At 39.3% G+C, this 12,782-nt stretch overlaps 1 protein-coding gene across 8 annotated transcripts in view; it reads right to left on the bottom strand.

Annotated features, from left to right (window-relative positions):
* tanc2b (tetratricopeptide repeat, ankyrin repeat and coiled-coil containing 2b) overlaps positions 1-12,782 on the bottom strand; it is a 197,441-nt gene that overhangs the window by 20,384 nt on the left and 164,275 nt on the right. For 5 of the 8 annotated variants that reach the window (XM_053511912.1, XM_053511913.1, XM_053511916.1 and 2 more), the window contains 4 exons: positions 7,250-7,378; positions 2,486-2,521; positions 1,760-2,041; positions 1,447-1,571 (listed from right to left, as the gene is read on the bottom strand). In XM_053511912.1, the coding sequence (XP_053367887.1) occupies positions 1,447-1,571; positions 1,760-2,041; positions 2,486-2,521; positions 7,250-7,378 (572 nt within the window). The remainder of the gene's footprint in view (positions 1-1,446; positions 1,572-1,759; positions 2,042-2,485; positions 2,522-7,249; positions 7,379-12,782) is intronic. The other 3 variants (XM_053511915.1, XM_053511920.1, XM_053511917.1) reach the window with 1 other exon arrangement.

Here is a 12,782-nt window from a genome sequence, read left to right as displayed (position 1 = left end):
ATTTTATATATATTTTAAATAAAATATATATTTTATAAAATAATATATACATATAATAATATATACATATATATATATATATATATATATATATATATATATATATATATATATATATATATAATTTCTCCCATAATATCTGCTGTGTGTACATGACCAGTGTTCCATGGGTTTCATCAATGGCTTCGGAGTCGTATTGTTCCTAATGAAGGTCAAGTATGAATAACATAATATTAAATCGTAAAATAGAATTTTCTCTTCATGTCTACTTTACATTTCCCATGGGCTGGAGATATTGTATGCTCATGCTCTCTCAACACAATCAAACGCACGAAAGCTCATGACAGAATCAGATTAAAACTGCTTCCAGGGTAATATGATCACCTTATTATACAGTTTGTGTTTTTTTTTTTTTATTATACAATCTAAAGTGCGTCAAAACATGAGTTGCTTGATCCTGCTTAATACAAAAAAGTATTTTCAAATACTCAGATCAGAAATGTATTATTCCGACACAGAACTCTCCTTTGTTTTGTTTTTTTGTTAAAGGTCCCATATTTTACTATATCATTAACATGTTAACATTTCTCCTAAAGTGTCATTATAAATGCTCTAGCTAAAATATCACTCAGATAATGCATTGTTTTAATACCAGGAACACCTTCTGTGTCACTCTTCCTTCAAATGCGCCATTTCAGTGTCTACCCCCCCCACCCCCCCCAATGGGTGAATGTTATCTTAATCCATGAGGTCACATAAGGGGGGGAAATTTTTTTTTAAACCCTGGCCAATAAAAAAATGGACAAAGGAGTACATGCTAAACTGAATATCTACAAATTACAACAATTAGGTTTATGAAACACTGCCCCCTAGTGAATAAGCCAACACATGCGTAGTATAACTCTACTCATCAAATCACTGGCTCGGCGTGCTAGCATTTTACTTCCTGTTTGGAGTGACATGCACCAAGTGCTCTGTACACTTTCTCGTTCTGCTCTCGGCACTCAGCCCTCTTCTCTATTCCCTCAATACTTGTTCTCTTCCCGGCATACAATAAGCTATATAAATGACACCTAGCTCATCTTTTTCTTCCTACCGTCAGACACTTGGATTGCAGCTCATATCTCGGCGTGTCTGACTGACGGCTCATCGTGAAAGCCAGATCATCATGTTCAGCAGAAATGGGTACTGTAAATTCCTATACAGCGCTGTATCCTGGCCTGCCCTGAGGCTAATCTTTTATACGAGATCTTTAATAGAAGTCTGCAGAGTACTCCTGAGAACTCCAACTTTTAAATATGAAGTCACGGAGGCTCTTTCTCCACGCTTGTTGTCAGTGAAAACCTATTAAAAAAGAAGTTGTAACATTCGATCACCTCGTTTAATAGCCGTACGCTTGGATAAGATTCTGCTGCAAGCGGTTGGGAAAAGTATAACTGTCTGCACCTGAGATGCGAGTCTCCTCATCGCCTCTTCTTGTCTCCTTCTCATCTCTGGTGTACCCGGGCAGCTGCCGCTTCCCAGGGTTCCATGGGAGGGCTGAGGCTGTGTAAGAGGAAGTCCATCTCCATCTGAGGAACACACACACAGAAACACTTAAACGCACTGAACCTAGCTAAGAAAGAAGTGTTTGGTATGCCTTGCTAGATGTGTACCTTGATAATGGGACAATATCAATCATCAAAAGATGCATTCCAACAGAAAATAATAAACACTTAAACCCAAGGCCTTGAGTTTATGGCTTTAGGAGAACCCTTACGTTTGGGTGAAGCCTGCGGGCTGTCCGAGGCGATCTGCCTCATGCGGTTGCCGTGGCAGCTGAGAGCCACCAGACGGGAGATGATGGCCGTCTTGCCAAAACCGATGTTTCCCACTATGACCACGCCTCGGTTGGTAGCGTGGTTGGTGCTGCTCAACTGAGCATCGATTTCTTGGAAGAGCCACTCGCGGCCCGTAAACACAGAGTCCACCGTGATGCTGGGAACCTCAAAGAGCAGCGGTTTCAGCGCGATGTCCTGGAGCCTGTACGGCGCGAAGCGTACTGCGAGGGAAACAGAAAGAGAAGATACAAGTCAGAGGTTGATAGTATTTAGATAAGATTCTATACCATAGACAACCAGTCATGCCAATGTACATAAAAAAAAAAAGAATGGATGTAAAATACGACAAAGAGAATTGATAATAGGTACTCCTTAAATCTGGGAAACTTTTTCTTGATGGAGAATTGTCAAACATCTGTCACCTTGACTAACTACTAGTACCGCGGAGGAGCGAACAGCTTCAACCACAGAAAGACGTACTGTACAAACACACATTACACCATCAGTACAGTAAGTTTGTGTCGAACCAGGCACTCACACATGCACACAAATGTACAGCAGATGACAATACAACATAAGAAAGTCTCAGGAAAAAAAAACGAGATGAGTTACACAGCAGGTGGAGAGTGTGCGGAGTGTGCAGCGTTAGCAGAAAAGCAACTTACGTGACTGGGACTGCCAGGCTATGTGGTTAGCAGAAGCTGAGACACACACACATATACAAAGACAAACAAGTGAGAGAAGGAAAAAAGCATGTGCTGAAAGAGAGGCTGCATAAAGTGATGAAGCTATAATTGGACAAAAAGATGAAAACCTCAAGCGAATAAAAGATTAGCAAAAAAAGGAGAAAAAAAAACCTAAATGCCGGAGAGAGTGCACATACAGCGGGGTGGAAAAGTCCGAGAGCATTAGCAGAAATGCTTAGTATTTTGTGCTTTAAGGACAGGTTGACACTTTATTAGACACACCTACACCTGATGGTCCAATCTGTTGCTTGTACAGTTCAAACCTTTATCATTCATAAATGTATTTATTTGTTGATTAATTTTTTTTCATAATGGTAGTCCCCGACTTACGAACAAGTTCCGTTTCGGGAGCACGGTCGTAAGTGCGATTTGTTCTTAAGTCTGACAAAGCAAGTCTTATATGCCTTTGACATAAATATACAGTAGAGCATACCAATCCAATTGACTAAATCTCTGTCCCCTTTCCCTACACTGCCATCATGTGGCCAAAAACCACAACCACGCCTAAGGAAATGAATCTCACGTGTCAAATGTAACAGTGTTGTTTCTGCGCCTTTAATTCACGAAGAGAATCTCGGACGACCTTTTGTCTTAGAGCTGTTTTCCACAGTATTGAACTGTGAACTCTGTTTTGTTGAGGAATTTTCGAAATTAGGATTATTCACCAGCAGCACAGCTTTACCTGACAGACATTTTCTATCATCATGCTCCCAGACTGATTCATTGAAACCAATGAGGCGGACTCACCCCCACACACATATACAATAAAACAGATATTTTATACATTCATTACACACTAAAAATATTGTATATAATTGTACAAAATTAGTTTCTGGTGCGCTGCCTATTTTTTGTGCAAAACAGTACACGTGAGCTACTTCCACGATTGAACCACGGTCTGTTCGTATATGCGGCAATGTTCATAAGTCTGAGACAACCTGTATTTTGAAATATGCGGAACATACTGAGAAAACTTTCTACCTTGGTATGATAAGTGCTGTCCTATAGCAGGGGATTATATAGAGAAGTTAGTTTTTACTTTCATAACTGTGTTCTGTTTGTGTTCTGCACAAGCAAAACTCCTGGTTTGACTTGAACGCCCCTTGCATTTTCCATAGACCATCTTTTCTTCATCATAAATTTCATGTCTTTTTTTGTTTTGCCAAGAGCCTTGAGGGTGACCAAATGGCAGCAGTTGGTGGCATATGTCTGCCTGACTCCTCCTGAGTAATTATAAAACTACTGAAATCCCTTATGAGAACATAAGGTGATGCTGTATCGACCCTGACACATGCAGCTCAAGTGTAACACTACTTACAAAATAGCATGATCTCTCCGTCATTGGTCAAAGCGAACAATTCTCAAAATCAGTTTAGAGCCTCGTCCTGCTCTCTTTTAGATGCAGCCTTAATTAACTGGTTTCCCTCCAGCTCCAGCTTCATAAACAATGGAGGCGATCTACTTTTCTAAGCTACAGTACATTAACGTTTTCAAATGTTCCCATGCCTCCACCTGGTTCCTGTCATTTTTACAGCTGATTTTTATTACGGATGCTTAAAGCTCAGTAAAAATCCCTGCTGGTCTTCGAAGGCGCCATAAAATAATTGTGCGAAATTAAAATGCATGAGTTTAGCTCTGATCAAACTGCCAGCGAGACATTTGCTTCGAAATTTCTTATCTTTAGCACTTTCTTATGTCTTTTACATGCTAAAGAATTTGCATTTTTGGTGTCATTTCTATTTTGGTACGTTTAAACACCTACATGTCTTGCATAAATATTTATTATGCCACGAATTCGTAAGTCACGAATCTACTGTATATGAAATGTCCTGTAAACTTTTGTTGACTTGGGATATTTTGTGTAACACATCATCCCAATTAGGTCTGTTTCACTCACTGGTCACTTTATTAGAACCTGATCATGCAACCGGGCAGCCAATCACATGACAGAAGCACATTGGTTAATTTTATTAGTGTCTCAGATACTTCAACTGCATAGTTGTCGGTGCCGGATAGTTTGGGTATCTGGTGCAAAAAAACAAAAAACATCCGGTGAGTATTAGTTAGTGGCTGGAAACCTTTCGTGTTTTTGATGAAAGAGGTGAGAGGAGATGGCTAGGCTTCTTCATACTGACTCACATACCAACTCCGAGCAGAAAAGCATCTCAGGAGGAACATAAAGTCAAACCATCAAAGTTTTTTTTTTTTTTTCCTTAAAGCTTCCCGGTGGTGGCTCAGTGTGTTATGGCTCTGAGTTACTGATCGGAAGGTCGACGGTTCGAGCCCCCAGCTCTACCAGGTGGCTGCTCTTGGGCCCTTGAGTAAGGCCCTTAACCCTACTTACTAACAAAGCTGGGATATGCGAAGAAACTTTACTGTGCAGTAATGTATGAGACGACTGAACTTAATCTTCAACTTTTTACAGTTTCAGGATGGCCAGTTTTATCTGGTAAAATAGTTATCATTAATAATAATAATAATAATAATAATAAGTAGAAGATATATACGTATATATAAAAATTCTACAAAAATAATACCCTCAGCATCCTCTCTCGCTTTTTTTTTTCCCGAATAGAAGGTGTGAGCTGCTTTAATTACTGACCTGCTGAGAATGACTCAGCAAACAGGCTCAGAGAGAAAGGAGGTGATGAGCAATCTCCACATCACTGAAATGTGTGTGTGTGTGTGTGTGTGTGTGTGTATTTATAAAATATAAAATAGGCATCCGTTGAACAGTACATTTGAAGAACTAACTCACTTTTTAATATCATGATGTCATTCTTCTTAAGTAACTCTCTCTCTTTTTCTTTTTTTTTTACATGTGCGTATGTGAGGGTGAGCATGAGAGAAAACGAGAGAAAACGAGAGAGAGAGAGAGAAAGTCACTCTGGAGAAAGGTTAAGCTCAGTGTAGCCTGGAGAGACAGTGACACTGATACTCAGAGACTAGGAACAGACAGTGATGTCACACGGGCTCTGTACAAACACTCTTCCACCGAGGAAAGGAGAGCAAACAGAGTGAGGCATCAGATTAGGAAAAGAGAACGGCTTTTAAGGTTTAAACGCCAATTTAAAACACTTGGATATTGAGCGGAGTGTGTGAGTGTGTGAGTGTGAGCAGGATGTGTAGGCTAAGGGTTGACTAATACACTAGGCACCACTGTAGGGATGATCATTAGTTAGTCGGGCGGCGAAATAAAATGAAATTAAAAAAAGAATAAAAAACAGCAGTGAGGCTGAGACGGTAAGGAGATGCGAGCTAAATGTACTTTATAAGTCTGATGATATTTCATAAGAGATGACGCAAATTCTACACTCGACAGTGTGTAAGGCTACACTGGGAGAAGTCTATTTTTATTTTCTTCTGAGTTCACTAATATAGAGGTGTCTGTGGGTTTGTAATCACACTCCTCCTCGCTTTGAATCAAGGAATTCTTACAAAAACGATATTTTTCTATCCATTGAGGGGTTTTCAATTTGACGTTTTGATTCTCACAGCTCGCTCTCAGATGCTGCTGAGACCCAGGTCACCATCAGCCTGGTAAAAGCTCCAGAAGAACACGAGCTCCATGGAAACGGTACACTCCATTTCTTATTTCTTTTTCATTACATGTAGATTTTGGACATACAGTACGGTCTATGAATAGTTATTATTTCTTCTGACCGAACGGCTCATTTACAGATTATATATATATATATATATATATAAAGCTCTACACACACCTCAGGAGAGTAAATTTTTCTACAATAATGTGTATACAGTATGTAATGGATATTTGGCTGTTATTGTCGGTTAAATGTAACTTGTCCGAGAGGAAACCCCACACAGGATGAGACACCATCAGTCCTGTGTCATGCCAACAGTAAAGCATCCTAAAACCATTCATGTGTGGGGTCGCGTCTCAGCCAAGGGAGTGGGCTTGCTCACAACTTTGCCTAAGAACACAGCCATGAATAAAAAAGAACAACTTCTCCCAACCATCCAGGAACAGATTGGTGATGAACAACGCCTTTTCCAGCTTGATGCAGCACCTCGCCAAAAGGCAAAAGGCGATAACTAAGTGGCTCATGAAACAAAACATGGCCAGAAAACTCCCCAGACCGTAAGCCAATGAGAACTTGTGGTCAATCCTCAAGAGGCAGGTGGACAAACAAAAACCCACAAATTCCGACAAACTCCAAGCATTGATTATGCAAGAATTGCAGAGGTCTTGAAAAAGAAGCTTTAACACTGCCAATACTGACTCTTTGCGAAAACTTAATGTAATTGCTAATAAAACTTATGAAATGTTGATGATTATACTTCAGTATACCAATTTGTACATGAATTGCAGCTAAAAAACACCTTAACTTATTTACAGCTTGACCATTTCACCATGACCTTGAAATCTTACATTTCCGCATTTGGCAGACGCTCTTATCCAGAGCAACTTACATTTTTATCTCATTACACATCTGAGCAGTTGAGGGTTAAGGGCCTTGCTCAAGGGCCCAACAGTGGCAACTTGGTGGTTGTGGGGTTTGAACATGGGATCTTCCGAACTGTAGTCCAATGCCTTAACCACTGAGCTACCCCTGGTCTCAAACCTTCATCATGAAACATATGCAGGTATGGTGTTTTTTACTGTATGTACTTGTGATCATTTTGATTAAGGTTATATTGGTACAGGTATAGGTATATTACCTCTTAAATCCTGGCCAGATCGTCCAGCGGCCATGCTGGTTTGGCGTCCCATGCGCAGCGAAGTCCGGAGCGGAGCGTGTCTCTGATCATCCAGGTAGGCCAGGTCCTCCAGGTGAGCTGAACTGGTGGCTGATGATGCGGAAGGCAAAACACCAGTGTTTAAACAAGGAAGCAAAAAAAGATTTCTGATAACTCAAATAACGAGACGTCGTGCTACATCATGACACAAAATTAGACACCTCCCTGTGATCATTTAGGATTTAAGAATCATCATCATCATTATAATCATCATCATCATTATAATCATCATCATCATTATAAAAATCATCACCATCATTGTCTGTGTCCTGGAAGAGAAAAGAGAACGTAAAAGATAAAGTAACATGTGGAAGAAAGGTTTTCCTCTATTTAAAATATATTGAAGAATAATCAAATTCATGCTCCCTGGCGTTTCCTTAGAATTTATTCATCACACATTAGACTTTGTGTATTATGTTAAATTAAGGCAGAACTACAAAACTTGATAGATTTCTTTATGTCTTTACATTTGACTAAGTCATATTACACCAAAAGCAAAATATAAGCAACCGTACAGCATTAATAAAGCATTAATAAATATAATTTTTTATCCTGATGGATATTTTTACTTTTTCTATAACAACACCGATAAAAGAACATTCAAGAAATAACAATAGCTGGATTTTGTACTTGGGAAAAAAAAAAAATGTTAGCTCCTGACTCCTGCAGCAATGCAAACTAGTAATTTCCATAATTTAATTGCTCAAAAAGTATTTTTTTTTTTATGGATTTGTAAGATGAAGCAAATTATAAATGTCAAAAAAATTGATTTCATTCTTTTAGAACTTTGTAAGCAACATGCTTATGAAGAGTGTCTTTGATTTGTCACTGTAATCACAACATGTTACTTTGATTTACTTGACAATTTAGTCAGAGTGGCACAATGAAGAGAGAACTTTTTATTCTTCCAGGAGGCATCAGTGTTTGCAACTGAATATTATTTGGTCTAATTATCATTAAAGAAAAATTATGTTTTAAAACAGTAAAGAACCTCTCCGTGTTGATGTTCCCGCCCACCAGACTTTTTACTATGGTATATGTACTACAGTTTTCCACAGTACTGTAGACTATAATACATAGCACAAAATACTGTAGTATTAACATAGTACTTTAGATATCACCATGGTAGGCGTCAGGGAATATTAGGGAAGGTACGTAATATGGCACTTCAGTGTGTACCATCTTTGTACAATGGTATGTTTCACCGCACTTTGGTGAATACCATGGTAGGTACTGTGCCACTTCAGCGGGTACTATGGGGTGTATATAACACCTTGGTGAATACCATGGTACTTATTGGGTAGCACAGTGTCTAACAATGTTCAGCAGGTATCTAATATGGTACAGTATATTGTACATATCGTATATATTAGATATCTTCGGACATACTATTGGTATAGTATTATTGGTGGCTGTGGTTGGCACTCTTGCTGTGCACATCCAGGGTCTGGGTTCGATTCTGTGTGCATGGAGTTTGCATGTTCTCCCTGTGCTTGGTTGGTTTCCTCCAGGGTACTCCAGTTTCCTCCCACAGTCCAAAGCCATCCAGTTTAAACTAACTGATGTTGCCAAATTGCCCTTAGTGTGTGAATGCATCCGTGAATGTTGAACGGAAGTCCTACCACGGTTGTAAATATGGGGAATAAATACAATGGTCTCCACGGTCCTTAGTTGGACTACAGAAGCTCTCAGATGGTTGGATGGAATTTTTTTTTGACACTATCCTGGTATATGTTCCATGTGTACCAAAGTATGTACCCTGGCAGCACCATGCACCATAGTGTGGTACATGTACTATATCAGCACCAAGTACCATGATACTGTCAAAAATACCATCGTACTATATACCATGGTGAATTTCCTTATCTTTTAACTTGTTAGCGTTTCTATAGCAACATCCAATGAGACCTAAATTTTCTAGATATGCTACATAATTGAAGCCTAATAACAAATGGATTTAAATAGTTGTTATTGAACAATCTCATTTAACTGTTGATTTGTTACAGTTTTCTAGAAAGACCTGGAAAGAGTCTCGAGGGTCAGGGTCAGAATCAGGTCAGGTTTTCTAGTTATGCTTCCCCTTATGAAATATAAACGACATGCAAGTGATTAACATAATCCGACTAGCACCTTTGTGCTTACGTTCTTGACTTTGAATACAGTCTATTGTGCTTTCTCTAGCTACGCTTGCTTCCAGATTTCATATTATCAATGTTATTCCGTATGCGGGCACACTAGCTTATTTACACCCTGCGATACAGTAGGTGGCAGTATGCACCTAGTTGGTTTGCAAGCAGCCAAAAATACAAAGCAAAGTACAAAGAAGTGGACCTTTGTGCTACAGTATGTCTCTTAATATTAATATTTCAGGAAAAAAATCAAGAGCAACCGTCATGCTTGTGTTACTACTTTATTAGCTACGGATGTGCAGTTTAGAGGATAAGATACTGTAGGCACATGAACATTAAGATATTGGCATTCATATTTGATTCACTGTATCGTGCCCAAGACCGACTATTCAAGTGGATATTAGGGGTAGGGGTAGCTTAGAGGTTAATGGTTTTTTGTAATGCGTAAAACTAGTGAACGGACGGTTCAACCCACCAAGTTGCCACTCTTCCTTCACTAATCCTCAGATGGGCATTGCCCATAAGAATGCACCCTGTGTTTTGATTATGAAATCGCTTACAGTGATGCATTAGGCTATATGTACTTTGCATTTCTCTTCTTTGAGCCAAATAATGTAAGGAACTCGAAGGCAAGAAAGTACATTGTACACTGATGTCTATGCTCATGGAAATGAACATGCCTCATCTCTGTTAATCTCCATAATATTTAGCAAACTCATATGAACTCATATTGTACTGTATCTGCAATGCAGCATGCTGCCTGACTGGGTCTGTCTCTCGGGGCCGGCTCACTGGATCTTGGTGGGTACGCAAACCATATTTGTGAGTGGGTCTGTGTGAATTTAGGCAGATCGGACTGAGATCACAAATTCACAAATACACGCACGCACACACACCTACCTACAGCATGTGACTTTCCAATCTCCCTGTCTATTTACAGAAACAAATCAAAATCTGAAATCTGAAAAAGACAGCAGGAGGAGGAATATTACAACAGTGATTATTTGACTCCTGCAAAGTCCATTTCTGGTCACATTTTCAAGGCCCAAAAGTAATAAATTGATTTATTATTGCTAGGAATGTGAGACAGGTTTCACACAAAGACCTTACATATACTGAAAATCATCACAGAGGTCCATCATCATGTTTGTGGTAGCTGGAAAAACTTATTGGACTTTGCTGTAGATATATTTTTCAACTATAAAAAGCACTAAATCTCCATTTTTTAAACCAAACCATGTGTGGAAATGGTTTTTATTTTAACTATTCTGTCTTTTGACCTACCACGATCAGCGAAGTAAAGGAATGACGATGAGGATCGTCTGTAAACACCATGGGTGACTTTTACCCCAGGTGATAGGACTTGAAAACACGTCATAAACTTATAATTCTTTACCATTTGACAAGTGATTGTCAAGTTCATATCAACACACTTAGGCTATTCTGTTACGGTTTCTATAGCAACGCAGGGACCTGTATGACGCTCCATACAAACTAAATCTGATAATCAGCAAAAGAAGATTTTTTTAAGAACAATATTTATGGAAGGAGTCTCCAGTGCCAGCGTTTTGATGATAAGAGCATCCCACCTCCTTGTCACGTTCTATTCCTTATAACTGGTTGAGATTTCTCCAAAAAAGAATTCAATTTTCAAAACCAGTGCACTCAAACCCAGTTCCACTCCATGTTTTTCCCAGGTGGATGGTGCTTCACCAAAACATGTTCAAGAAGCACTTAATGGTTTAGTTATCTCGCCCTCTTAATTATCCTTGGTTATGACTCCTTAAAGCATCGATCCGACTTTTTTTTTTACCGACGAGATTTTATAAGCCACTGAATAAAAGAGTCTATTAAAATAATCAAACTTTGAAAAAAATGTGTCTTAGGGGCTATGAATATATATATATTTTAAATAACTCCAGCACATAGTGTACCACACCGACAAACGTTTATCCCCAGTGTTGCAAAACTACATTTATTAAAACACGTCCTCCTACATAACTTTTCTGTCCCCTCTTTCCCAGAGCAGCACTATAACACAATACAAGCTTATTGGAAGACCTTAATTTCCCTTCTCGACAAATAAAATCGTATCTCATGATCAAGGCTATTATCTGTAAATCCCTGGTAATTTCATGGCTTACGCACCTCGTTCAGTGTAATGAAATAAACCCACGTAAACAGGAGCGCAAGGCGAGGTTTCGATAATCTTGTGGAAAAATTACTTAAGGATACCGAGGACCTTGTCTAATACTGGGGCAACATTTAGCCCCAGCACAAACACCGGATAATTTGGTGATCCTAGCAGCATTATGCAAGAACATCATGTGCACTGCAATTACAAAAGGCCATGAAATAATGTCCTTGATAATTATAGCTGTGATTGTGTAAGGCAGTAGACAGACGTGATTGCCAACACGGAGCTCAATAATGCTGTTTGATTGGAGGCTCCGGCTCTACCTTCAGACGATCGAGATTATGAGGAGTGAAAACCATACAGCTGCTGAGCTTTATAAAATAGCGATGCATAGCGATTAGAAAGGTGCAAATGGAAAAAAAAACAACACCCTGCTGTTCATACAGCGCCATGAGAAGGTTCACGCTTAAAAGATTGTGTAATATTAAAATCTGTTTGATGATCTCAAAGATGCAAACTGGATGCGATAACTGCAGATGAATCTTTTAAATCGCGGTGGAGGAATTTTGAATCGTTTTAATTCAGCCATATTGAAGGGTTTTCAGGCACGAATGGCCTGGTTAAGAATCTCAGTCGGATTTAAGTCCGGACTTTTACTAGGCCATTGGTGTGTCTTGCTGCATAACCCAAACGCACTTGAGCTTGATGGTCGGATGTTCTCCTTCTGGATTTTCTATCAATTATATCAAGTCGTCCAAGTCCTGAAAGTGCAAAGCTCCAGACCATCACACTACCACCACCATGTTTCACTGTTTTGTATATAACAGGACAGAATCCTTCCAAAAAGATTTAACTTTTGTTTAATTAGTCCACAGAATATTTGCCTTAAAGTCTTAGGGATAATCAAGATATTTTTTGGCAAACGTGAGACGAGCCTTTGTGTTCTTTTTTGGTCAGCAGTGGCTTAAGCCTTGGACCGCTCCCATGGCTGCCATTTTTGCCCCCAGTCTCTTTCTTATTGTTGAATTATGAACACTGACCTTAACAGAGGCAAGTAAGGTCTGACGTTCTTTAGATGTTGTTCTGGGTTCTGTTATGAGCTCCTGGATAAGTCGTCGATGTGATCTTAGAGTCATTTTGATAGACAGATCACTCCTGGGAAGGTTCAATACTGTGGCATTTTTTCTCC

The sequence above is a fragment of the Clarias gariepinus genome, chromosome 14 (assembly GCF_024256425.1).
Source record: "Clarias gariepinus isolate MV-2021 ecotype Netherlands chromosome 14, CGAR_prim_01v2, whole genome shotgun sequence".
NCBI lineage: Eukaryota > Metazoa > Chordata > Actinopteri > Siluriformes > Clariidae > Clarias > Clarias gariepinus.
The sequence above is the reverse complement of the archived record's forward strand: the minus strand, read 5'-3'. Positions and strand labels throughout refer to the sequence as shown.